This window comes from Dromaius novaehollandiae, chromosome 4, assembly GCF_036370855.1.
Source record: "Dromaius novaehollandiae isolate bDroNov1 chromosome 4, bDroNov1.hap1, whole genome shotgun sequence".
Taxonomy (NCBI): Eukaryota; Metazoa; Chordata; class Aves; order Casuariiformes; family Dromaiidae; genus Dromaius; species Dromaius novaehollandiae.
Window position 1 is genome coordinate 85,266,526 of NC_088101.1, and position 27,395 is coordinate 85,293,920.

Below are 27,395 nucleotides of genomic sequence, written 5' to 3' on the forward strand. Positions count from 1 at the left end.
AAGCGACAGATAGTGGAACTTGATAGCCTTCTCCCAGACCAGCTATCTACTCAAAAGAAGAACCCTGAGCAGAAAGGCAACCCACTAAAACATCCCATGAAAATTTCATCAGCATTTTGCCGCTACAATTATTGCAGCATCCACTCAAAATACTACGGGTGTATCTGCTGGCAGAGTCCCCACAGGCAGTAGCTAGAAATCTAGGCATAGGTTGCAGAATTACAGACATTGAAATTTCCCAGCCTTCTTGCTTTTAATCCTGATCTCCATCCTTCCCCAAAAGGAGACCCAGAAGCCGCTGAATGCATGCTCTGTACACCAGAGTAATCCACCACAATTATGCAACTATTACTGCATGGTAAGAAAATAGGACATGAATTCATTAAGTTTCATCTTCTCATTGATAGTCAGAGACATGCTCCTAACTTTGGTGAACACAGGGTAGCTTCCCACTTTGTTAGGGGAGATGGAAGTTAGCTGCCTTCACCAAGGATTTGGCCATTTCTCATTCATTGTGTGAGAGCATTAGAGAGTGGCTAAAACTTCGGTGCATCTAGTTTAGCCTTTCCATTTTTGCAAAGCCTGTACCTTTCATGAACATGCCCAGCTCGTACCAACTGCTCAGATGCTTTGAGTAAAGTTTAGAAAAGCCCTGATGAAGAATTTAACTCTCAGACTTTGATAGCCAAGCTAATGATCTACAGTCCTGTTCCTGCCCCTGGACATCAGGGCACAGAAAGCAATTGAGCTCACCCTGATGCGACAGCCGCAAAGAATCAGCTGAATTGATATTTAGGCACAGTCAACTAGAAAGGGAGCACAGGCAGCATATAGGTGGGTTAATCCCACCCAAGCAGGCTCAGCTCAGTACCTATGCAGTACTTATGAGCCATCTGAGATGACCTATGACATGAGGCCCATGGGCTAGAAAATATGTCCCAGGACGTAAAGGAGATCTTATGGGATACCCATGGGATACCTCAAAAGGCAAGACTTGGGCAACAGACATCTCAGGTGGTATTTGGTTTTAGAACAAGAGGATTCACCTTGCAGGAAGTGCCCAACTCTATTGACAGAGGCAGCCATGGGGTGACCAGATCAGAGATGTCTACACTGCAACATCTCTGAAACTGAAAGATGCTGGCAGGAAGGGTGGAATTCAGTGCGGTTGTAGACATGCTTCCTGTGTTGGCTCATGCTTTGAAAGCACAGCCCAAGCTCACATGTTGCTTTCTCAGGGCAAAAGCATCTCCAGCATCCCCAGAGTATTCCCTTATTGTTTGATTGCCCTGTCTGCCCTTTTTGGAGGGCTTTGCATATAAAGGCCATGCATCTAGTACCAGCATCGTTTTAGTTCCCCTGGGACATTGTTCGGTCTCAGCAGTTCTGCAACACTGATCACGTGTGGTATATAACTGCTCTGAGCAAGAGATGGGATCTGAGCTTCTGTCTAACTCAACATACAGAACCAGAGCTCCACACTGCCTCATGCTGGATTACCTGCACACCACCCAACCAACCCAATGTTCCCTTTGAGTGCCCCATTATGCTTTGCATTGATTATTCTTTAGCAAAACACACAAGCATACCTTTGGGCAAGCATTATCTTTTCCTCTTTTATTCTTCAGGAAGAAATCACTACATTTGGTAGGACACGATAAGCATGCTTTCCATTTGGCTGAGATAACTAATGGAGAACTATGGCTGCAGACAGCCTATGATATTTTCATACTGTGATGGTACCCCAAACAGAAGATGTCAAGTCCTAGCTTTTCTTCTCTACAAAACCATGCTCCAATACCTCATCAAGCACAAGCTCAGCCCCATTTACAGCATTATAAAGAACACTATAAAAACTACAAATAATATCTTACATTCTTAAAAAACCCCACACTAATGGGAAAACAGAAGTTTAAAAGAAACCCATGTAAGGGAAAAGATGACCCATTTGTATCACAGATTTATGGAACATTTTGCTTAAAAGGGATATAATCAAGATAAGAGGAAAATTCAAGTGGTCAAAGAAAACCAAAGTAGTGTAACCAAGTTTTGAGCTTGTATTCTCTCCCTCAACTCAGTGTAACTTCAGCTACACAACAGAGAATGCTAATGTATGCTTATGCAAGGAGAGAACCCTCCCACAGATTACATTAAGAAAAAAAATCTTCTGAGATATGGTAGTTCCCCTGGAAAAAATGTCATGTACATTCATTCTTGATATCATATCTGATTGCAGTTCGTGCAAAAACAAAGGGAATATTTTAATACTGTAACATCTCTGCTCAAGTTTGCACATACATCAGACCTATCAGATAAAAGTGAACATATATTATACATACTGCTCTACTCTGCTTCCATCTTCCAAATTAGACACAAGCTAACAGCTCCAAACACTTCTGATATTGAAGTGCAGCACATGATCCTATGACACTGGTACGGGTGACTGACTCTTCTTTTACACAAAGTTCTCTATACTCCACAAACCACGTAAGTGACCACATCAAACAATCCCTCAACTGCTAGAGGTACATGCATACAAAATACCTACATAACATTCCCATGAGGGGCTGAGGTGATCAGCTCATTGATGTTCTGTATTTTTGATTCATTACCACACTACTGGCCTTCAGAGATGATAGGAAGTTAAACAAGAGTGTTACTTTTATCTGCTACAAGAAAGTTCTGAAGAATGAACATTGAATACTTTTTCTGATCCAAACAAGCTGTGGACAAGGCTGTCAGTTTGGAAGGGGATTTAGTGGAGGAAGAGGGGGAACACGGTAGTATAATAGCAAAAAGAATCCTCATATTAGCCAAGTTGTCATTGGCTCATCACACTTGATTAGTGAAATTATGTATTGTGTTCTGAACTTATGAAATTTATTTTTCTATAATAGCATGTCTGACTCTGCAGATTATCATTCCCAGTGGTGTGCAGCAGAAGACTGCGCACAGCAGGACCTGGAATAAGACAGCACTCTGGAGAGACCAGAACCACGCATCGCCCCCAGATTAATATACACCACATTTTTTGAATTTGGTTTTTCAATCAACCAGATTTCAGCAGTAAAAATGGAAAACAGAGACCCACAGTACTTCCCACTGAGCAACACAGAGGCACAAACACCACCCCATACCAACTTGTTTGGATTATGAAGAACACCAAAGGCGGTGCTGGGAAGATGCTCAAGACCTGCCCTCAGTAGAGGGAGAGGCATGTCAAAAGCATTACCTGTTCTCCGGGGCGTTTGTGAGCGAGGCCACGATATTCTGCTCTATGAAGAACAGCATCGAGAGGAGGAATCCCAGCCCCATGGCACTCATCACCGACCCGATGGAGAGGGACCGGACCGGGGCCAGCACGAACAAGCTCTCGGACGGGTTGTAGTTAAATTTGGACACTGGAAAGAGGAGGGGAATGATGTTAAGCTGCACCTTCTTATCCAGCTGTCAGCATGGAGTTGAGTCATGTTTCTCCCATGCCATGAAGTATGAGGGATCAACACAGCAAACAAGGTGTGATATTCTCTGGCATGCAAGCACCAGACCACAGAAGATAGGCCCATCTGACTTTTTTAGGTTAGTTTTTCCCTCTGCTCTCTTAAAACTTGGATACCATCCTGATTTGACAGCTGATGGCTAGTTCTAGTGAGCTGTAGCACATATTTGAAAGAAACAAAAGGGAAGCTTGTTTCCCAGAGACATAAAGGTATTTTTAGATTAGAAATCCTTAATTCTAACCAAGTGTAGACAACTCCTGCTCAGTTAATTTACTCAGAGGCATTTTAAAAACTTCCCTGTATCTAAAAGCTGTGCAAGGCACTTCAGTATAAATGTGCCCCTTTCCACCACTGGAAGAAATCCATCACTAGGGACAAATTACATGTGGCCATGCATCGTTTTACAATCCAACTGGATGGAATGACCATTAGAAAAAAGTAATTTCTTATTTGTTTCCATACATTTCCTCACATCACCCACTCACGTCATCACAGGACAATGCAATTCCTGTCCCCATTATCACTTCCTCATATGGAAAAGTTGATCTATTTGGCCAATGAATGGTGTATCATTTTTAGATTTCCTTGCGTAACTCAAACTGCCCAGATGCTCTGCACAGTTTCACATAAATTAGGAAAACGTAAAGTAGAGACAAAGAGGACAGACTGGGATCATCAACTCTATGTCTGTATGACTGGCAGCAAACCTTCCTGCCTAATTACCCTGCCCTTTGTTCTTTGCCAGAAATTGTTGATCCTATTTATTGTAAGAGATACACATTTTAGATTACATTGAAATGAAGAGACAGCCTTGAATAATTTTTCTAGAGGGAAAAAAATAGTCCCCTTTGATTAGGGTTTTGAATGATTTAAATCTAATATTGAGGAAATCAGGGCTGTCTTTTTTTAAGCAGAGTAATTAGGAAATTACACAGAGGTGAGTTTTTTTTTTTTTTAAATAAAAAACCCAAAGCATTGCCAAGAAATTTTCTTTTTCCATACACCTTAAATGCCTTCCCCCAGAATTTCAGAGAATAACAAGATAACTTACTTTCTATTTCCTTGAAGATATAGGAGCCCACAAGAGAGAAAGTCAGAACTGAAATCGGTAAGGCACAGTCAGACAGAATTTCACGGACTCTTGCATGCAAATACGGGCTGCAATTTGAAAACAAAAACCCTTATCAACATCACACTGATGGCACCACTCAAACCAGATAGTGCTAAAACTCTAACAAATGAGTATTCAGTCCAATCTTGCCATTCTAGAGATGCTGGGAGTGAAGAATTAAAGTATTTAATTCAGCCCCAAGTTCTTTAGACTCTAGTCTTTGAAGGTTGATGAAAAAATAAGCAATACTCAAAGAAACAAGAAACTAAGATGCAGGCTAGAAAAAAAAAAAAGTCCTCCAACAGCAGGGTATTTGTGCCCAATTTCTGCTTTAATTACTTACTCAAGCATTTCAAGTGAAGAGTTTTAAAGACAACAGGAGTAAAACCCACATTAGAGTTGGGCATACAGCTCCCAAGAGCACAGTGCAGGTATCTTCCCAGTAAACCTTCCAACATCCAGTGGAAGATTTTGCCCTTGCCCCCTCCCACCTCCCAAAATGAATCAATGCCTAATTAGGGAGAGTTACAAGAGTTCCAGTGTGAAAAATATGGTTCACTCAAAGCTTTCTAGAAAACACTTGTGACACCAAACCAAATATAGAAGGGTATCTTCCAGTGACTGGACATTTTGTTCTGCTACTAACAGTTGCCAGGTGGCCAGCCAAGTTCATCTCCAGCTTTGGCTTCCATTTCAGCTAATGGAAGAGTTCCACCTGATTGCACTGGGGTCCAAAATTAGGGTCTGAACCACTAGCAATTTCTCATGGGTTATATGAAATAATCAGTATTCTCAGCTCTAAGACTAAAGTAACTCACCTTTTCTTAAACTGATAGAGCGTATGACCAAGCCAAAGGGTACCCAACATCAACATGAGACTAAGGACGGCAGTTTCACGTCCATAATGCACATCATGAGTGCCTGTTTGATTCTCTAGGGACAAGGATCTGCTCACTGATGAATTCATCAAGAAGGTGGTATTGATGCCGAGGCTTGGAATAGCATCAATTCGTGCTTTTTCCAAGTAACTGTCTCCTGTGCGCCCATGGTAGTAATATTTCTTAAAAACTGTACAAACAACCAACAGGCAAGCATTAGGATAGGTTTGTGACAATCAAAGCAACTAAAATAATGTGGTTCTTTCTTGCTTGATCATGCAGTATTATTAACGTTCAGCTTTACCAGGTTTATAGCTCTACCCCTCAAACCAGTAAAAACTCAGGAGAGCCGTTTCTCTTACAAAGCCAGCACTTTACAAATTCATTTTTCAGTTACTTTAACAGGTAAAAGTTGCACTGATCTTAAGCACCAGTTTTGAACTGCAAAGGCTTACAGTGCTCATTATTTATATGACTTTGTCCCCAGCACTGGGGTTACTGCTCTGAAATACAAGTCTAAGTAAAACATGTCCTTTCTGCAGCCTGCTAAACGAATCACATCAGGATCTCTGGAAAAAAAAAAAAAAAAAAAAAAAGAGCAGGTAAGCTGCCCAGATCCTTGAGTGGACTATACAATGCACAGTAGTAACTTTTGTTCTGAGGCTGGTCCAGATTTTAAAGATAATTTAGTGTTTATGATAGGCAAAACCTGGCATAACATTTAGATTTACACTGCAAATAGTCAGAGTTACATAGCATCTAAAGTTAACCTGTAAAAGACTCAGTAATGCCTCTGGAACTGTCCATAAATGCATTAGATTAATTGTTTGTATAAATGACTGAGTTAACAGTTGTGTAAATACACTCGTGTTCTTGAGTATTTAAAGTGTAAATATCTGTCATGTTCCCATTTCTATAACACTGTATACACAAACGTCACTGAGATGGTTTCACCTCTTTTGGGAAAGAGGAACCTGAGGAACCACAAGGAACAAGTGCATCCAAAAGATGCGAGTTGGGCGTTGCAGCACTGGTACACTGGGGTTGTGGGATCAGATAGGAGCAGGCAGCATTCCCTCTCCTGCACACCAATGGGGAGATGTGGGAGGTAGGAAACAAGCATGTTGGAGCTTTGCAGTTTTTTCTCTTTTTTTAAGGCTTTCTTCACTTTAGCAAAGATATCCCTTCAAGCTTTGCAGAGTGGGAAACTCAAACTTCCACCAAGATTCTCTTTAGACAGAAGTCTGGGAATCTGAAGTTTGGACTGTAATGCTCATGATTAACACCCCCACCCCCTAACCAGCTTCTGAAAACCCCAATCCCCTCACCTTTCTCATCAGCAACTACAGAGAAAACAGGCAGAACGAAGTCTAAACATTCTTGCAAAGCACAACTGGTATTTGCAGCCATCTTTGATTTGGCAGAACCAGAGTTTGGGTTACCACTAGTTTGGAGCTTATCCTGATGTAAAATAACCTATGTTTAACCACACTGACACTTTAACAGTAAAAGCCCTTCTCCTGTGGCCCTCTTGTACCATCTCCATTTCTGAAAGGAGTCTAGACATCCGACAAATGGATGGGGTCAATGGGGCATTAAGGTCACAAGAGACCAGACCTGTTACTTCACATGCAATACATTTGTATATAAATTTAAACATAATTGAGGAATGTTCATGGTTAAAGCTTTACCCTTTCAATCTGCTCTCAGAGGCAGCTAGAATTGAGGGGAGAATTGCATTTTTAATCAAGAGAAAGCTTCCTCCGGTGAGGAACAATCCCATTACGAACTCCGTTAGCACCGTGTATATTCTGTATCGCGTGACACAGAAGAGGCTGTGCTGTTATTTCCTCCCTTCATCCTCACAGCTGCATCCAACCAAGCAGTACACCCACGCCTAGTCTGCAGAAAGGTAAGCTGAGGCACAGAGCACTGCTGTGACCTGCACACCAGCATACAGCAGGTTGTTGGAGGATTTGCAACTTCCTGCTCCGAACATTAAAGGACACTTTTGTCATAACAAAAAACAACAGTAATGGGGGTATTTCCTGGGGATTAACAGCTGGCCAGGGCCAAAAACCTGCTCAGTCTCAGCTGCTCCTACTAAGTCCAAAGACATGCGCAGTAACTGCGCATATGATAAACTGACAGCACACACTACTGTCCAGCTATACAGCATAAATTTTCATACCCTTGTAGTTAGATTTGGATTCAAATGAATAAAGACAGTTTTGATTCTTTTGGGGGTTCTGAACTCCCCACTTGAAGCAGCAGAGAGATTTAGGACTGAGCACATCTTTGGTGCACTGCATTTTGGCCTGACCACAGCTACCTGCACTACATTTCAGTCTACAACTCAGTTTGCACCATTTCAAAATCAGGTAGGTTGCTCCACTCAGTCCTGATCGGGAGAAAACTTTCCAGCTTAGTTACCGTTTTATTTTAATTACTGCAACAAGAATGTGTCAAGATGGCTAGGAAGGACCTTTGTCCTGCACCAAGGATTTTTATAAAGATATTAAATTCTTGCAAATTTAGTTAGCTTTGTGTTATTAAAAAAAAAATAAGTGAATCTTATTGCCCAAGTTCAGAGCGCACTGCAAAGCAGGTAGTGCTCTCCCTGAAACAGCCATCCTCAAGCGTAGTGTGTGTTCAAGTTCCCTCCAACAACATTAGCTTTTGTTTGCTTCAGCCAGTTCATAGCTGTTTCCTGTAGAGTGCAGATGTCAAGATCAAACAAACACAGCTTAGGTGACTGGGCCACAAGCCGAAAACAAAGTGTCACTGGGAGAGTGAGAACGCACATGTCCAAATTCCTCCGTATGGTATTGCATCCCTCCCCCCTTCTTTCCTGCACATGTACGGGTACCTTGCGGACCAATGCTATGTACAAACTAAGGAAAACACATCCAAAAGCAGCATGTCCTGCTACAAAATAGGAGCAGAAGAAAAAAAATGGGAGGACTTCTTGGGGCCATGAGGAAACCAGTCGTAAGAGGCTGGATTGGATAGCTAGATCGTTTGGCTCCCAGTCCTTCAGCCCTGTCTGCTCCGTGGGTGTCATTGGTCTTTTCTGTTTAAAAATGAGCACCAATAGGGTTTCAAAGTCCTCCTTCTGCCATCCTGGGCTCCCCCAGCATTTTGCTGCTCGAGCCCTACCGCGTTTGCTGCCCAGCACTGCCTACGCAGGCAGCGCACCAGAGGCACTGATCATTTGGGAAGTCAGAAGTCAGTTGGCAAGGCAAGATATTGCCAGAGGAAAAACAGCTGCTTAATGTTAAGGGCAAGCCCCTTTACAAAAATGTCCTAAAGAAACAAGTTCTGTCCCCATCTCTGCCATGTAACTCATGTGACACTGGGCAAATCGTTTGGGATAAACCCTGGGCCTGCCAGTATCTGCACCCTTCTGCGTCTGAAGACCCAATCTGACCTGGGGTCTCATTTGTTGATATGTTGAACACACATGCGCAACTCAAGTAAACAAGAGCTGGCAAACAAGCCAAGTATTGACCCATTACTACCGTTCCCTATAAACTCAGCCTTGCCCAAGTACAGGGGAGAATTACACTAATTACTTCTAGACACCTCTCCCATCCTGACTGCAATACTCAAAGTATTACATATATACTCCTCAAAGTCTGGCAGCCAAGATCAATGGATGCTTTGCACCTTTAACCTGCATCCCAGGGCCATACTACAGGAAGGCATCACTCTACTTCACAAAAGTAGTGACCTTTCATAATTTTTAGAGCCCTTGAATATTTTGGTGAGCAACACCTTAGCACCCCAGGGAGATTGTTCAGTGCATCTAGAACAGTGCACCAAAGCACACACCAAGTAGAGCTACGTATTGAGCACTGAGATGGCAAAATATTGCAGAACAGTTTCTCCTTCACCAAGCTTTGTCTAGAAAAAGATACTTGGAAAAACACAGGTGTTCTGCAGGAAAACACCACTGATTGCACAATCAAAGCATATGCCCAAGAAGCCAATTGAGGATGCTCAGTTAAGTCAGGAAACATCTCACTTAAAACTGCTTTGCAGTGGTAAGCCCTCTCTTTGAAGGTGTTCTCTTTGCATGCAAGAGAAGTCTGATGATCTGGAAAATGAAGGTTTTGCTCAGCATGGTTAGGTATGTCATGAAGGATTCCAGGAGACAGCCCAGATACTGGGCTTTTGGACAATTGATCATAAAACAAGGAATGCAGACTCAAACAATTCCTTGTCAGGATGAGCAAAAAGACTGCTCTCTCCTTGCCATTTCTGCTAAAGGTTTTTATCCTCACAAATACCTCCTGCAACTCCTGATCAGAAGGCAGAAAGCTGCCAGAGATTAGTGTATTAAACACCAGTTGTCCTCAAAGGTGTACATCCAGAAGTTAAGCCACAAATAGGGACCAAGTGGCTGGGAATGGCAGAATTGCTTTAGGGCCATGCTGGCAGGCCTCACCAACCGTACACTGCCTTACAGGAGAAGCCTCAGAGCTCATAAAAATGGGTAATCTCAACCCATCGGGCCACAGATTTAATAATCTGACAAGGAAAGAGGTCTGACCTGCATGCACCACATTAAATCAGACTGCATTTTTTGTCAAGAACCCAGTTGGGTCAGCAGGGCAGATTAGTATCTGGGAAAGACTTTCAAAGCACCATTAATATGGGTTATCCGTTTGTTAAGTTAAGACCTTACCTCAACTAATGAAAGTTAGAGCTCATAGCAATTCTGCATATCTAAGTAAACTGCTGGCACAAGGCTGCTTGTCTTATGCACTTTGATCTTTTCCTAAAGACCCTGAATGAACATGGAACAAGTAAACATCACATGTATTTTCAGCCTCATGTTTCCCTTTAACAACTACGTTAAGCAGAGATCTGAAGAACACTGTTGCAAGACTTACCTTTAGTAATGCCTTTGATGGCATCAAGCACAAACGTGATGGATATAAAAAGTGCAATTATTTCTTCTGTTGACCTGCGGAAAAATCCCATGAATTAATATAGCTATTAGCAGGGTCTGCATTCAACTCCGTTCTAAGGAAATCAGCATATTCATGCACTGACATGAAAATACACCAATTTTAGACTCCAACTCAGGAAACAAAACCCAGTGAATCTTTAAAAGCTTCTTTCAAGCTGGAACAATAAGCTGAAATGATACTAGCCTCATCTCATAAAATGCATTTTGTAGCAAGTTTATAATTAAGGAGCTTGTTGGAATGTGTAATTTTTCCATTTTCTGAATAATCTGATCAAAATATGACTTCTTCAAAATAGCTACCTTTTAAAGAGCTTCATCAGAAGACTGAAATTAAAGAGGGAGTACATCACAAGGAAAAAGCTGTTCCATAGTCCAATCCAGGCATAGAAAGCACTAAAATCCAAGTTGTAGTCATCACAAATTCCTCTGATGACTGCAAAAACAATGAAGCATTCGCAGGTCAGATTAAGCTTTTGTCATTACCATCCCGAGATTCCTATTTGATGGCAAAAAGAACCATTTCAAGACTGAGCCCTGCTGCACCATCCTGTTCAATAGATATAAGCAAACCAGAGCCAGGAATCATCCTAAGCACTGAACAAGGCTCATGATAGAGTAATGCCAGTTAGACCCTATGCATTTTCCTTGCATCTGTGTGCATGGAACAGACACTGGACCAATCCAAATGGATATTTTTTTCCACTCCCAGAGACAGGGTGGAAAGCACTTGGAAAATACTCTCCCACACTGCTTGAAGTCTGTCTTCTAAGGAGTAAACCCTTGAAATCAACTTCTGGAATTTGCTTCACTGGACCTACTGACATTTCACGGTGCTGTTGATCAAGGGTTTTCATACCTGCTTTTGCACTGCACGCAATCAGTCATTGCATTGCTGGCTAAGAGCTCACATCCTAAAGCTCCCAAAGTAGCCAGAGGTCATCTGACTGTTTCTAGAGATACTAATTGAAGTTTGCTCCTTTATACCTCTGGCTCGCAAAACTCAGCTTGCACCCATAGCTGGAAATCCACCTATCACACCTTATCAAACCAATAAAGAATCCTTGTTTCAAGGCTCTTATCCTCAAGGTGGTTAAATACAGCCACATGAGAAAACCAGATGAAAAGTTTCCTCCCTGAAGCAGGAGAAATGCTTACTCTTGTGAAATTGTTTTTCAGTACGAGACGATTCCATTAGAAACTAATGTTCTCCAAGCCTGCATCAGATCCCTCCCTTCTCCCTCAGCACCAGAAGCAGCCCCAATTTATTAAACAAAAGCAACTAAAGCTCTCACAGGATCACATGGTTCTTGCACAAAGTCCCATTCCACTGATTACAGTCACACCAGCCCCCAATGTACATATTTAGTAAACTTACCATTAATGTAGAGTGCTAAGGGAGCTGTAGTTAGGAGTACAACTAAAGGTTGCCCCGAAAACAGCGCATAAAGCAGCCCTCCGATACACTGGCCAACGATCGTCTTCTGCACATCTACAAGTAATCGGAAAGGATGATAAATACAGTTTTTAACCAATGCCACTGACCAAGAAACATTTTATTCACAAGGCATGAAAGCCGACTGCTAATGACTAACAGCAATATTTAAAGGCAAGACATTCTGAGAATAAGTAGTGACTCTTTGCCAGTAAACCCACACCAATAGTTTAGGATGCAGTCAAGATTTGCAGATGCTGAACTTTGAAAGTGATTTTTTAAAACAACTATAAAACCTTAAACAGGCTTTGTGGAGATCTTCAGGACAGGATTTCAACCAAGAGTCCTATGAACTGTAATAGCAGCATAAATGGCTTCAGTGCCACAACTAGGACAGCACAAAGCATATTGCACTATACCAACTGCTTGGATACTGGCACTTAAATTCAGATCAAAAGCAGAGGAGCTACCAGGAAAAAATTGCAGGCAATTCCTGCATAGCTATTAAATGCAGGATTACTTAAAAACCAATAGTGTACATCCCTGTATCTTTCAGTCAGATAATACTATGAAAAGTATGCATAATTTTCCAACTCATCTGAAAAAAGTCATGAAAGTAATAGCGAGAAAGGCCTTTGGTGATATTGACTTCAAAGAAAATTATCAAGACTTTGTGACCAGAGAGGTCTAGCCAACTTGAACACATGGGATCCTAAAACAGATGCACAAAATGGATAAACTTACCAATAGCTCCTCTGGTATTTTCATCATTGAGCGACCCAAATGCAATAGATGGAAGGAGGCAGGCAAAATACAGAAAGATCATGGTTGTGATATATTTTCCTATAGCCTTGTTGTTTCCAATAACACCTAGCACAAACCAGAACAAAAGCAGTGTTAGTACTGCACACTTCTCCAGCATTAAGACACTGCTCAAAACAGCCATATCTACTGTTAGTTCTTTTAACACTTAAAGGCAGAAGTGTAAATTCAGCCTACACTTTTGTGTAAGAGAATCATGCTTGGATACATGGTCTATAAGCAATGTATACGTGGACAGCATTGATGCAGCAGCTGGGAAGTTCTCTAGGCAACTAGAATACTTAATACACAAAGCATCTTGCCACATATCTCCATCTAGAAAATATTCACAGATATTCTTGGCAAGGAAAGAAGTGAATCAGGAAAAAAAGTGAACCAGAGGTAAAATAAGAACTACCTCAAAACTAAAGGTAGAATAAGTTTTTATCTGAGGGATATGGGGGGAAGAGGAAAGGAAAGTCTTAAATATATAGGTAATTTTGAACATTTGCTTTTGCACAGCCATGCTCTTTTGTCCATCCGGGACCACAACTGGAAGCACCAATGTGCCACCAGACTGCTTCAACAGACACTTCTAGCATCAAAGCAGGAAATACCGGAAATCTTTTGTTAGCTTCTTCCAAACCTTTAGGGCTGGCAGAACATCAAAGCAGAGGCCATAAGTTTAGGATTTATAAACCCCCCACCCCCTGCCTTTTTAATACCAACTTTGTAGGTATTCTGTGCTATGCTCCTAATTAGCTTTGTGATGCTTGCTTGTCTTTTCAACTCATGATGCTCTGGGCAGGAAAACATGAAGTATTTCATTTTTCCCTAGGCAGGAATCTGAGGTTATAGGCTTGAATCAATAATGCGCGCTGCCGAGCCAATTAGTGCTAGCAGACTTACAAAAACAAATAGCACAAGAGGTCAGGAATGCGTACATTAAGGGTTTTGCTTTGAAAAAAGCCCTTCTGAAAGAATGGCTTCTTTCTTTTCCATCCACTCACCCCTTCTCATCTCCATCGGAAAAACACACCAGGCCAAAACAAAAGTAGCCAGAAAGGGAATTAAAGTGTCATAATATGAATTTAAGGGCCTCTGAAGTAGCTTCCCTTTCCTTTCCTGTTTTCAGGCTGATGTCCATCCCCAGTGAGCTCATATCACATTGCAAGAGAAAGGATGCAAGATGGCAGCAGCTGATACTGCCCAAGAACTAGCTGTTTTACTGAACAGTCTCTCTGGAGGATACAACAGACCTCCTTTTCAAAACCCTTGTAAGTCTTTGATCTGCCTGTGCTACCATCCTTGATGGTGCCCCCCCACCATAAGACTCTTGGGCAGACGTGGAGTTGCTCAGTTTCTCTTTCTGGAAGCCAACTGAGCAGTTAACTCCCATGCAGCAACTGATCCTACTCCCAAATGCCCCCCAAGCCTTTGCTAGCACCAGTCCATTGCCTAGGGAGCTAGGCTTTGATGACCTGAATCAGAGAAGGAAGGGCATTGCATCCGAGGCTCTTCATGCAACCCTGAGAAAATCTGAGCATTACCACAACAGTGGCTGTACAGCCGGTGTGAAAGCAATCACTCAATGACTGAAATCTTATCCAATATCTGTTTTCTGCACCATCTGCAGTGCAAAGATAAGGACATCTAGGAGGACGCAAAACTTCAAATCAGATGGTTTTCAATGATCAGCCAGACAAGTAGGACATGCTGTGATGCTGCCCATTCTCAGGTATGGGAGGAACAGACATGGATAGGACTTCTCATGCTCAGCGTCCTTAAGAAAAAGAAAAAGGGAGGGGGGGCTCGAAACATCACGGGAGACATCTCAAGCATGCAAAAGTGAGCCTGACCTTCCAGGAGTCATGGGACCAGTTGTTGTAAGGCAGATTCCTTTCAGTTTATTCTGAAGATTCAGAAACCACAGGCCACATTCCTGACCACTCGTGGCAACCACAAGGTCTGAAATTTACTTCTTACAGATGAAAAGTTCTCATGTGAGCTCAAGTCCAAGAGCTGTGGGCTCCTCCCTCACGCTCCCAAGTGCCCAGAGACATTTAGAGAAGATGAAAGACTTGGCAGAGCCAACAGCTGACAAAGTGGTAGTTTTACAAGTAGAGATTGTCACATCTTTGTCAGAGTACTCCTCACAGCTCTGCTTTTTGGACAAAGGACACTTTCCAAGAGGAAAGGTCAGAGGCAGCAGTGATTGAAACCTTTGAAAGCATTCATAAAAAACAAACACACAACACAACAAGCTACTGGAACAAGAGAAGCAACAAAAAAGCCAGTGCTTATTTACTGAGCATAGAATGGTTTGTAAGAGATGAGGTGCTTCCTAAAAGATATGCAGGTAGATAAGACATTAAGAGAGGGTGGGAGGACGGGAGAAGCCTTGAAGTTCATCATAAAAGCTCATGCCTGGATTTTAGTTTCAACTTCAATCCTCAAAGCAAGCATTACAACAGGAGTCAATGATCACAGAGGTCCTTATGTAATGTCATGGCTGGGCCCAAGTTTTCCAGTACAAGCAGTCATTTTTTCAGCTCCTAGTCTGCTGGATAACATCTGAGGAATACAGAGTCTTTTCTAGTGGGCACAAACTCACTTTGTAATGGAGACAATAACTACAGTAAATTGAACATTACCCTTCCACAAACATGAGCAATCACTCTTAAATTACAGCTAAAAATCACGAGCAAATATTGAGTCCTACACAGACTCATTTAACACTAGCACTAAATTCTACCGTTAATCACAATATACCTTTTGCCTTCTTAAAGTCAACATCTGGACAAATATTTTCAAGGTCTATTAGCAATCCAGAGACTGACACTACATTTAAAAGAAGGTGGGCTGCATTATGACAGTACTTCATCTGCAGCAGGCTCATAAAGCTTCTGAAAAATGTGTCACTAACTGCACAATGTAAATTTGTAGCACAAAATCAACTCACAGTCCAGCTGTGAAATTTGAGTAGCTGACTATTACAGATGAAATCCCTTGAAATTAAGGTACATCTACACATTCAAATGGGAAGTAATTATGTTCGTCAGTATGACAGTTCTATTTTACTTGCTTTAATTTTTGAAAGCCTTAGTTTTCAAGGAAGATGTTAGAGTCTCAGAGAACACTACAGCATTACTGGCTTTACTTTGCTTGATATTCTACATCAATAAGTTAATGACCAAGAGACTCAGCAGCTGGGACAAGAGTTCTTTAAGCCTACTAATTGTACATTTACTGAATTAAAATTGAGACAGACATTCTGTGAAATGTCTGACTATTAATGTCAGTTCTCCCAGTTCTCTGAAATATCTAATGCAAAACAAGTTTAATTGTAGTGATATGCACCACACTGTCAAGGCCGCACCTATTAAAACCCTGATTAAGCCCTGCCCCCCCCCACACCTTTCAGTGGTAAAAACCTCACAATAAGGATCCATGTTCAGAGGTTTTAACTCAAAAAAATGTAAAGAGCTACAAATTTCTGCTAAAGCTTTCAAGCTGGACTTTCACATGTTAGTAGCTGCTGCACTCTGCCCAATTTTCCTAAGATGAACAGAAGATTAATCTTCCAAAGTACTGTGAAGAGTAAATCCCCAAGTACAACAGATGAGAGTACTTTAAGAATTTAACCAGAAAAGGAAATCCCCCCTTACTGACTTTTGGGCAGAGAAACCATGCATATGCTCAGACTTGAGAAGTCTGAAGAAACAAAAAAAAATATCAAGGGCCCAGAGCTTCAGTTTCTTCCTGCATTTTTCAGTCCATTTCCCAAGAACTGCTATTCTCTTGTAAGCATATCCTTATTAAAAAGATGCTTTTATACATCTTCAATGCATTTCCCTGCAAAAAAAAGACTTAGAACAGAGCTGTGAACCCAGGTCATAATGCCCCAAAGCATCCAACTAATCAGTCCTCAAATGGGCTTTGAACCTTTACACCAAGGCCTCATTTAGGAAGGGCGGGCTGCAGAGCAATGCAAGAGCTCCTCCCATCAACTGACCTAGGGCAAGAGAAGCCCAAGAGAAGGGGAAAAGGGCATCTCTAAACCCTTTTAGTTTCTTATTTTCCACAAAAATGCACCTCTGCTAAGTAAGGCAGCCAAAGCAAACAGGTCAGGAAAGGTTCAGGATACACCACAGCAGAGCTACAGTCAACATTTCTGCAGGTTTAAGCCCCATGCCACTCAGGTGGCCAGTAACACAAAGCTTGCCTTGCAAATTGCATTTACCCCAGCACCTTTAAGCCTTTCCCACATCTAGCCATGCCCATGTTACAGGGTGCATCAGAGACCTTCCCCCCTGCAAACCACCGGCACCACCAAGGCAGGAGGACTTTGCTAGCAGATGTGTTTGTTACTCACACGAGCTGGTTACGGACCCTCTGCAGGACCAAGGACAGAGAGGAATTTGCATTTCCAGTTGAGCTACTCATACACCAACATGCGTTGGGGACAACGGTGTGGGAAGAGGACTGACTAAATCTCAACTCTCCTTTCAGACAAGGAAGGCCAAGTGAAATGTCCAAACCCAGAAAAGGTTCAGTGTTGAAGTTCACCGTGAAAACCCCAGACACCACAAAGTTTCCCCTAGATATTCCAGACACTACATACATAAGCGCTTATGGTCTATTCCTCCATGTTGTAGCAGGAAATACGCAAAGAGTAAAGGTAGTAACTTTAAGCAGCTACAGAAAACTTGTAGCAGAGCCCAGGCAGATTTTGCACCCTCGTTCAAACCAGTCTCTCAAGATCTGAAAGTTTCAGGAAGCTCCTAGCGTTTGTTCTAGTTTTAAGGAGTAATAATATAAATACACAAGTGTCCTGTGCCTATTGACAGGCTCAGGATGAAGTGCAGCACAAAAAGTTTAAGAAAGCAGAATCCCATAAACAAGGGTTGCAGTCATTAATAGGAGACTACACAAATTGTCTTAATCCCAACTTCAGGGGAAAATTACAAGTTTAAGTTCAACAGAATCCAATTTTTTATCTTCAGATGCTCCTGCTAAGAGACACTTATCACAAGACACCCACAAAGTCTTGCAGCAAGAGTTTAAAAACACTTCCTTGATCTTTGCCCATTCAGTTGTGGAAGCCAAACTGCAGTAAAAAACACAAAGCTTCTATAATGTAAAGCAGATCTAAGCTTGACAAGTCCCTAACCTGGACAAAAAAGCAACAGAAAAGCCCACCCCAAAACCACAGACATTTGAGATGACTCCTTTTTCCCCTCTCAAGTCATGAGGGCTAAGGATGATTTAAAGGCTAACCTTGCTCAGTGTGAAGAAGACCAGTCACACAAGACTCCAACCGACAAAACACTTGTTGGCCCTACAAAAACTTTGTTATTTATCTCCCTGCTCTTAAGTGGTTTATCTGGCTAAAACAAAACCCCAGGATGCTTCTCAGATTGAAGATGTAGAGACTCCAAGCATTTTTAAAAAAAGCATCTTTGTAACTCAGATCTCTTTGATGATGCATATGGTTGTCTGGAGAGCAGATATTTGGATAGCTCAAAACCCCAACATTCTGGTACGTTGCTGCTTTGAGATGGTCCAGGAATTTCACATTCCTGATCACCTTCATTCTTGGTGGTTTACAGCAGATGCTTAACACTCCATATGGTTTTCATTCCATGCAGATCCTTAAAGAATTCATCTTACTTCCTGATTTCTGGGAAGTGGCAGCACATACTATTTTTTTTTTTTTAATTCTCCTCTCCTCATATTCTGCATGAAAGAACATAACTGCTATAAGGTGAGCACTTCATGCTGAGTTGCAGTAGTTCGAGTGTCTCCAGTTCTGCAGAAATTGTGTAGTGATGCACAGACACCTTTTAATATACTTTCACATTTTATATCAAAACAATTCCCCAGAATTTGTCACCGGATTCTCAGTATGACAGTATTTCATCACTTCAGCACAGATGCAACTGTGGGGAAGACTAGAAGCAATTTACAAGTTAGTCAGTCCACACACCTTATTTAAGCTAAGCCTGGTCTGCTATATACATTGGCTGCTGGGAGCCCTCTGGGGAAGCTTGCTAGCCTGGTCATAGCTGAGAGTCTCAGGGCTGAGCTAGGCATGCACAGGTTACTTAGGATGTCTACAGACCCAGAACATGCATTTCCAGCTCCAACAGGACCGTGGCATGATGTATTCATGCCTGCAGACCTGTGGCTGCTGTACTCAGGGTACTGACAGCCACAGGCAGAGCAAGCAGATACTGCTCTGGCTCAAATTGCACGTGGGTCCCCATAGCATGCTATTCCCTGAAGAGGGGTCTTGCAGCATTACTTCTGAACTGCTTCACTATCCCTTTAAAATGACCAGTTTGACATTGACAGGTCTACAAAGCAATAGCCACAGAGATGAAGCATCCTGAACCCATTCCAGAGGTGTGCAACTTAGGGGCTCAAATCCTATGCCAAATCCAGTATTAACAACGCACAAGCCACAAAATATTGTTTTCATCAGGCTCCGTACTGCTATCCTGAAAGTAATTTCTTGTCCCCTTTCCTCCACAGAACAGGCCCACAGCCCTCAGATAATTGAGCCTTAAGGGCTGAATCTCAAATGGAACGTGCCCTCCTTTCGCCTCAAGCATCTTTGAAACAGCTTCGTTCCAGCAGTTACAAAGCACCCAGAGCTAAGACAGTCACCACACTCAGAGAGTGGCTTGGCCTGTTTTATTCTTCCCAGAGTAGATGTTCAAGATCTACAAAGCACCGCAGACCACTGACTGCAAAACACATCATGGTGGGTGAAGCTGCAACCTCACAGCACTTCCAGCCAACAAAGTTGGCTTTGCATGTGAAGCAACCACCCTGGGAGACTGAGCTCAGCAATTCTCTCCTTCAGCACAGCAGCTGACCGCTACGCTTCTCCACTGGCGTAGCAGTTCGTGTTGAAATAGATGAGTTGAGAACACATCTGCACCCCAACTGTGCTGGCTCTCAGCTCAGTACATGAGCTTAAGCTGCTGAGAAAGGTAGCTTTGTGCTAAAACACTTGTCTGTAAACAGGGTTTGGACAGGCATCCTGTTTTCTCATGCAGACTGAGGGCAATAACTCATCATGGAGGCACAGAGAAGAGTGCAGGGATGATCCCATCTTGAACCATGGAGGATTTAACAACATGCTCGACAGAGCCCCGGGATTCTGCCTATGCTGTACATCACTATTTTATGCAAACTTTTTGGTTTTGATTCCAGATACTTGAATATATTAACCAACTCCCAAATAAGCCGTAAGAAACTGAATGTGCTTTGATGTCAGGCTGAGGCTTACGTAACTATGGTTTGCCCTGAAGACTCTTTATAGCCTTTAAGAATTTTGAAGAGTAAAACTTCAAGTGGAAAGGGAGAAAGTGACTCTTAAAATTGACATGGCCATAGTGGGAGCTATATAAAGCCTGAAACTCGAGGCTCAATATAAACACCACATTGCTGCTTCTGTGCTCTCACTACAGCAGACAAACGATATCCTGTTTTTAAAAGGCACCAAGCTGAAGTTATTGCAGCTCATGTTTTGTTTGAGCATTCTCAGCTCCCACAGCATCGCCCCAATTGCTGTTGGCATTGGCTTGCAAATATAGCAGGAAGGGCCTATGGGCCAAATGCTGACTAATTAGGTTGCAATGAGTTGATCTGTGCCTGCACATGACAATAATCAATCCATTTAATCACCTTATTGCTTAATGAGAGTTAAACACATCTACACACAGCTAACATCTTCATTAAGGGAAGACTGCAAGCTTCTCATCTATAATATGCCATGTTGCCTATTTATAGGCTTTTATCAACATATTCTTTCAAATGAGAAATAAGAGTGCTATTACACATATCAAAGCGCATATTCAATGCGCGCTGTAAACAGGACATCGTATCACAAAAATTCAAAATCAGGCCAATGCTTCCATAAACATTGGCCAACATACCGTCAGTGAAGTCCAAAGCGTACACTGGAAGTCTTCGTGCAATGTCATCAGAAATCCCCTTGCCAACATTGAGAAACTCATGCAGCTAAAGAAAGGAAGGAAGTGCTGTGTCAGTTTAAAGGCTCATGTATTGTTAAAGAGATTAACCTCCTTATTCAATACTGATAGGAGCAAAACTGCTCATTTTGAATAGGGCATTCAAATCAGATTTTGTCATGATAATAAAAACAAATCTTTTGCACTTCAACAGCAGTTTATATCCTCAGAAGCACTGTAAGAAGAAAGAGTCCCCAAACCACCGTATTTTCCTCCCTTCCTTCCCTCCCTGCTCCCCCTCCCCACTCATATCCCTGCTTCACAGGTGAGGGAGTTGATACAGAACATGGAAGTGACCCTCCAAAAACACCCTTGGCCAACAAACAGGATTAGATTTTGGGTGCTGGCTAATGCCAAGGTACCCGCAGCATTAACACCAGGTCAGAGCTGCCTTTCTACCCCTCCAGCCAACATCTTCCTCTTCAGATGCCACCCAGGGAAACTCTTCCCCAAATTCATGCAAAAACCTCTGGAAGGGGATCTGTATGAAGTGCTCTCTTCCTCAACATCTCCACAAAGGGGAAAGACCTCAAACCAAAATAGTAAGGCAACTGTCTACACCTCAAGCTCCACTGAAAAGGAATATGCTGGAACGACTTCAGATAACCAAGTCTCAACTTCTGTCCATAAACAAAACAAAAAACACCAAACATTTCTTGTTTGGGGACCTGCAAGGTGCAAGTATTTGTTTACAAGATCTGATGTGCACCACGGGCAATATGGAGCTTTTTAGAAATACATGACAGCTGTTATTGACTTACAGCCTCCCAATTCTCACGACTAGATCCTTAAGAAAAACACATTGAAAGCATCAGAGTAAGCAACACTTGCAAATGAGGCACCTGCCAACTATTTTTTTTTTTTTGGGGGGGGGGGGGGGGGGGGAGAGCTATCTTCAACTCTGAGTATAAATACTACTCCAGAAAAATCAAATGTACTTTTTACACAGCATTAATTACCCCAAGCCAACTCATGTGAAATATTTTATGTTTCTTGCAGACCTGGACATAGAATATGAACAGCCCCTGCTAGAGGGTGTAACAGGAAGAGGGGGGGAATAAATAAATCACAGATCTAATACCTATGCCAACAAACCAACTCAACATAGCACAGATGGATCTTTCTCTTTGCCTGGCTTATGTGCTGCGAATTCTGACAAACCACTGCTTAATGAAGGACTTAACGATACCGTGTTCATTTAACAGGCTACACAGCCTCACCTTTCCTCTCGGGACTCACCTGCCTTGCAGTGCCTGGAAGTTCAGAGCCGTATCACAAAGTAAAACCTCAAACCCTTATCAGAAAACAAAACCCGTCAAATTAGAGACAAGACACCCCTGCCAGAGCAACCAGAATTTTAGGTGCAAGAGATTGCTCAGAAGACCAACTCCTTTGTCAATCATTATCATGTCTTGTATTTCATCTACTTGAATCAATTCCATTTCCATTAGCATGTTGCCAATGCACTTGTATTTCAAGTCTCTACCCCAAACAGCCTGACAACCTTTCAGCAGAAGCTTCTAGAAACCAAAACTGAAGTCTACACCCCTCTTTAGTGGTGGCACCTCTCTCATGACCCCATAAGTAGTCCTCTCAATGCAACATGCTGGTCCTGGGTGGCTTGCTCCAGAAGGCCTCTTTCCCAGAGCTGTGTCCCCCCACCAGGCTAAAGTCTCATCAGCCTTTGGAAACCACAGCTCAGGTGCACAACACAACCTCCTTCAAGCTCCTATTTTCTTCTGCAAGCTCTTCTAGTACTTTGTGTTCCCACTAATAGCAGAAGGCAGCAAAAAGGAGCACAAAAAGCCCAAACCAGCTTGCTCAAAGTTTATGAAACATCCACTTTCCATTTTACAAACTCCTTCAAGTCTCCTGCCATAAACTGCTATTGTTTGGGTCAGAGCAAGAGGCTAAGTCAAGCCCTATGAGTTACACAAACAAAAAATACCTGATCCCACAACACCGACCCCTTTTCTCAGCCCTCACCTAAAATAGCAGGGGGTTGTACGACTGTTTCACACGGCCACATGACCCTCTCTCCTGCTGACACAGGACCCTCTCAGCAAATCCACCACCTCCATCATGCATGCAGGTATAACACGGCCACAAACCACAGCTAGAAAGCAACAGAACTGTTAGGGCCTTCTCCACTAACAAAATCAACATTATATGTCAGCCTGAAGTCCTCTCAGTGAGCCATTTAGTTATGGCTGCAAGCATGGCATCTTCCCTAAGTTGTCCTCCAAGATGAGCCAAAGCAGACTGCTTGCTTGTAGGCACAGCATACGACTGTCTCATACCCTCTTCAATGTTTTAGCAGAGGTAAAAATGAGCACTTGCAGAAGAATCTCACACATGCATGGTGTTTAAGGCCTATTTCCCTCCTGTCACTGCAGGATAAGTGGAAAAACAAGGCAGAAGGTAGATCATCATGCTACCAATAGACTTTACTCCCCATGCCCCCCTTTCAGGGGGCCTCACTTGTATAATACAATAGCTCCAGATTAGGGTATTTGTTTCACTTGGGGGTGGATCACAGGCTGTAATTACACCCTAGTCTCATATGAATTAGTTACCACATTAAGTGCTTGCTTTCTTGCAGACTATCACACAGAGCAGGCAAAGAGGGAGGACTACTGGAGATGGTTCTCATACAAACTGGTGAATGCAGAATAATGACCCCAAATTAACATCACTTTTCCAGGCAAAGCTTTGTTTGCCAAGAACACAGAAAGATATCTCCATACCAGGTCTTAAGATCTATGCTGGCAAACCCACTTAGGGCAGCAGAAGCACATTCTTCCAAGAGACATTAGAAAGCACAATTACTACCACACCTGCAGTCTCCTGAGACTGAAGGAGAAAACACTTATAAAAACAAGGACTGACCAAGTCAGTAAGGCTAAGAACGGCCATTGCCAAGAACAAGCACTAAAGAAATGAGCACCGCTATTTACAGGGCTGTCTCAGAGCAGTTGAAGATCTGCCTAGGCAAGACTTGCCAAGCTAGACATAAGGAACACCACTTCTCACAGCCAATACCTATCAGGTCAGCAGTGCTAGCGCAGAAACCAGCCCTGCTGCTCACAGAATCAGAGAGCAAAAATCCCTGCACAGACTGGGAAAAAGCTGCTTTTAGTAGGAGACTAAGTTGTCCTGAAGATGCAGAGCCATTACTCTACCAGCAATCCCTTGGAGGTACTAAGATCAAAGGGTTAAACCTGCTTCACTTATGTAACATTGCTGCAATTAGTCCAAATATCACCACTCTGAATGACTTTGAAGAACATTGCAGGACTTGTCCTGCAAATTTAAGAGCCAGTAGGTATGGGAATTGGCAGAGTTCAAGCCACTATCTATAAGAGAGGGTACTCTGCTGAAAAAACACGGGCTTTGCTCATTTCCATTGTGCAGATCAAACCCTTAATTCCACTCCAGGAAAAATAGAAGTAATAAGTTAGCAGCTGCCACACCACAGGCAACCCAAAGCTTTACAGTTATTTGTAATTCACAGACAAGAGATGGCACCAAACCAGTTTGTTTCTCAGGTGCATCACTTGGTTAAAGAATGAATTTATTAACGGAAGAGAAATGCAGTGACCAATGCACAGGAAATTCCAGAAGAGAAAGCAGAGTTACAGCATTTCCCCCAAACTTCAGAGCAGAAAGCCAGTACGCTTTACAGAGCTACAAATCCATCAGCAAGAAATCAGGCAAGGTACTGACAGGCAACTTTCAAGTGAAATTACTGTGTGGGGACAGCCAAGTCTACAAGTTCTGACTGTAGGAAAGGCAAGCAGCAGCTCCTTCAGAGACTTCTCACAATTGTAAGGACTAAATACCTTGTATTGACAAAGCACAACAAACCATTAATCCCACCGTCAACGAGGCATCTGGAAACAAAGTCTCCCAACCATTTCAACCCCCTACTGATCTCTGTCCCATCAACACTTGCACCTTTGAAGCATCTTCCTTAGATTGATGCAGGAGTTGGACAATGTGAACATACAGCAGCCGTTTGTAGAAACCTCAGTACAGAGAACTTGCTAGGAGGGCCCAATGGACACAAGCAGCACAACTGCTTTGTCTCCTTACCCACAAACCCTTACATTTATGCTTTTAGACACCACCGCAGCAGAAAGGCGGGAGATGTTGGCCAGTCTTACCTTGAGCGGCTTAGGGCTGTGCGACTTATGCCCGTCGCTCATTGCCGAGGGTCTCTGATTCACCACCGTGAGCAAGTGGCGTTGGTGGACTAAGGCTTCCTTGAACTCCTCTTCAGTTTTGGTTTCTAGAAGCTTCTGCCGAAAGGTTATGTCTGAAAACATCGTGGCAAAGGTCCGGCCCACTTCTGTGGCTGTTTTGGTACTTTTCTGAGGAGGGGATGCAGCAGGGAGAGAAAGATGAAAAAACAAGTTAAGCTTTTTTTCCTCCCTTCTCCCAAAACTTTTTACTCCCAGAAGCAAAAGCCACTAGCTTGCCCCTTCCAGCACCATCCTCTGAAGAACAAGCCATCCTGCTAACTGGCTTTCAGGACCCCAGAGATTCCCAGTGGAGAATAGCCCATGTGGAAGCTGTTCCAGACTTGAACATACCAACCACAGCAGGAGCTCGGTCCATGTGTTGACATACAGGCCCTGAGCAGAAGCATGGATCAGTCTCTCTGTCAACTTACCAGGACACAAGCCAAAGCTGAATCGTGCTGAGCATACATTTCATCCCCCTCATCCCCCCCTCAAGGCTAAGACTAAAATAAGGGTCCCTGCTATCCTACGTCTCATGCTTTACTGCTACTGTGGTGCAAAGACACAGTAGTCAAGGCTCCTGCAGGTGGAGGTGTCTGAATATATTTTCCTGAAGACCAGGATTATTGTGCACATCTGCTTCATCAGCTTTATATTTTCTGGGCATTAAAACCCAATTTGGTTGGTTTCTCCAGGGCAATTCTGGCAGCAGAAGTGGAGATTTAGAGCTCTCAGCTGAAGTAACTACTGGCACAGGGAAAAGCGGAGGAAATAAGGAGCTGAGCATGCATATAAGTAGCACTGTATGTCTTCACCAACAAATGCTTAGAAGGGGCAGGAGATTTAAAAGCATGAAAAAAGTGCCTATTCACAGGCTTTAATGTTTCCGTGAACTACAGGCCTGATGTTTGAGGGTGCAGCTTAAACAGTATCAAAACCCACTTTCCCATTACTCCAAGCGCATTGTAAATTATTACAAAGGCAACAGTAAGGGAGATTGAGTTCGCTGCCGCTGCACAAAACAGCTGAGTCCATGCTCTATAAATCCTGACCTGCTCAACTACTTGCATCACTTTGGTCAGGACAGAAAGAGAAGATACCTGCCAAGGCAGTTTCCAAGCTGCGCAGAATCAGAGCTAAGACTAAGAGCTGCTTCTGATACAAACGTTTTAAACATCCTCTTTGCTACACTCAACACCTTTTATACAGCCACTGCTAGAGACACACAACCAGCCACCCTCCTTTGGAAAGCCTCCAAACTCCTAGCATTGCTGTGAAAAGTAGTAGTGAGTGTACATTATTGATCTGAATTAATTCTCATGATTCACAACAAAGCAGATGAACCACTTCTTCATGAACAGAACCAAATTAATTGACTGCCGCTTGATGCAGAGGCATGGTATGTGGGTGGCACTGCGCTAGTCCCAGAGTCGTCCTTTAGACACTAATTGCTCACTCGCACTGATCTGCCTCCTCTCCTCCATCACACGTTTCCCCCCCTTCTATTGCAGCCAGTGTCACTTCAGACATGCTCACTACAACACCTTCCATTTTTGCTTCCAGAGAAGGTTTGGATTTGGGGGCTATGGAGCTTGTTTTGAGGGCTTTTAAACTTGATCCATCCAGATTAAACCTGGCTGGATTTGCCCACAGAGGAAAGGGTGAAGGCTTATTTCATCTCTGAGAAGCAGTCTCCTTGGGCTGAGCACAGAGTTGCTTCAAGTTGCCCAATACTGCTCACTTTTTGTTTTCCCACTCTAACTTGCCTTTCCCAGACACAGGTAAACAGTTTGGAGGAGGAGCACAGAGATTTACACAAACACTCAAGTCTTTCTTTCCATTCTTTATGTTAAAGACCAAAGAACTGTATTCCTTAGCACAGCAGATGCCCGTTTTCTGGGCTTCCCCCTCCCCCCCCCAAGCAAGGCTCATTTAATCTGTTACTGTCAGCAGGTTAATTATTTTAACTGCTGTACCAGAAATGCGTACTTAGAGCTGGCTAGATCAACTCATTTAAAGTAAAGCATATTGGCAACTGCAGCTCTGCTTGGCCTCCACTCCCTTTCCTTAATTTGATGCTGTCCATTAAAATTGCAAACTTTCAGGATACAAGCGGATGCAGAGCCGTTTGCTGGGTGCTTTGCACGTAGCTGGCTGGAGATAAGCTAAGTGCCATCCAATGAAAGAGAGATCAATGCAATTGTGAGCCCCTTTGGTTGTTTGCTTGTTGCTTTTCATAAGGGACATCAATATGTTTTCAGCCTGTAGGGTTTGAGATCCATGCCAAAAGCATTGAACCACTCAGTCTGGGAAGATCTGCCAAAAATCCTGGGAAATAAGGAAACATCAGTATTTCCATTTAAACAAGGGTGACGGTGGAGGGAGGAAGACAGATCAACCAGACTA

General features: G+C 42.8%; 1 protein-coding gene across 3 annotated transcripts in view; it reads right to left on the reverse strand.

The window, feature by feature from the left end:
* SLC4A11 (solute carrier family 4 member 11) overlaps nt 1-27,395 on the reverse strand; it is a 134,701-nt gene that overhangs the window by 17,544 nt on the left and 89,762 nt on the right. For all 3 annotated transcript variants that reach the window (XM_026121829.2, XM_064511642.1, XM_064511643.1), the window contains 9 exons: nt 24,912-25,118; nt 20,650-20,734; nt 12,644-12,769; nt 11,843-11,956; nt 10,768-10,900; nt 10,388-10,461; nt 5,430-5,679; nt 4,552-4,658; nt 3,233-3,401 (listed from right to left, as the gene is read on the reverse strand). In XM_026121829.2, the coding sequence (XP_025977614.2) occupies nt 3,233-3,401; nt 4,552-4,658; nt 5,430-5,679; nt 10,388-10,461; nt 10,768-10,900; nt 11,843-11,956; nt 12,644-12,769; nt 20,650-20,734; nt 24,912-25,118 (1,265 nt within the window). The remainder of the gene's footprint in view (nt 1-3,232; nt 3,402-4,551; nt 4,659-5,429; nt 5,680-10,387; nt 10,462-10,767; nt 10,901-11,842; nt 11,957-12,643; nt 12,770-20,649; nt 20,735-24,911; nt 25,119-27,395) is intronic.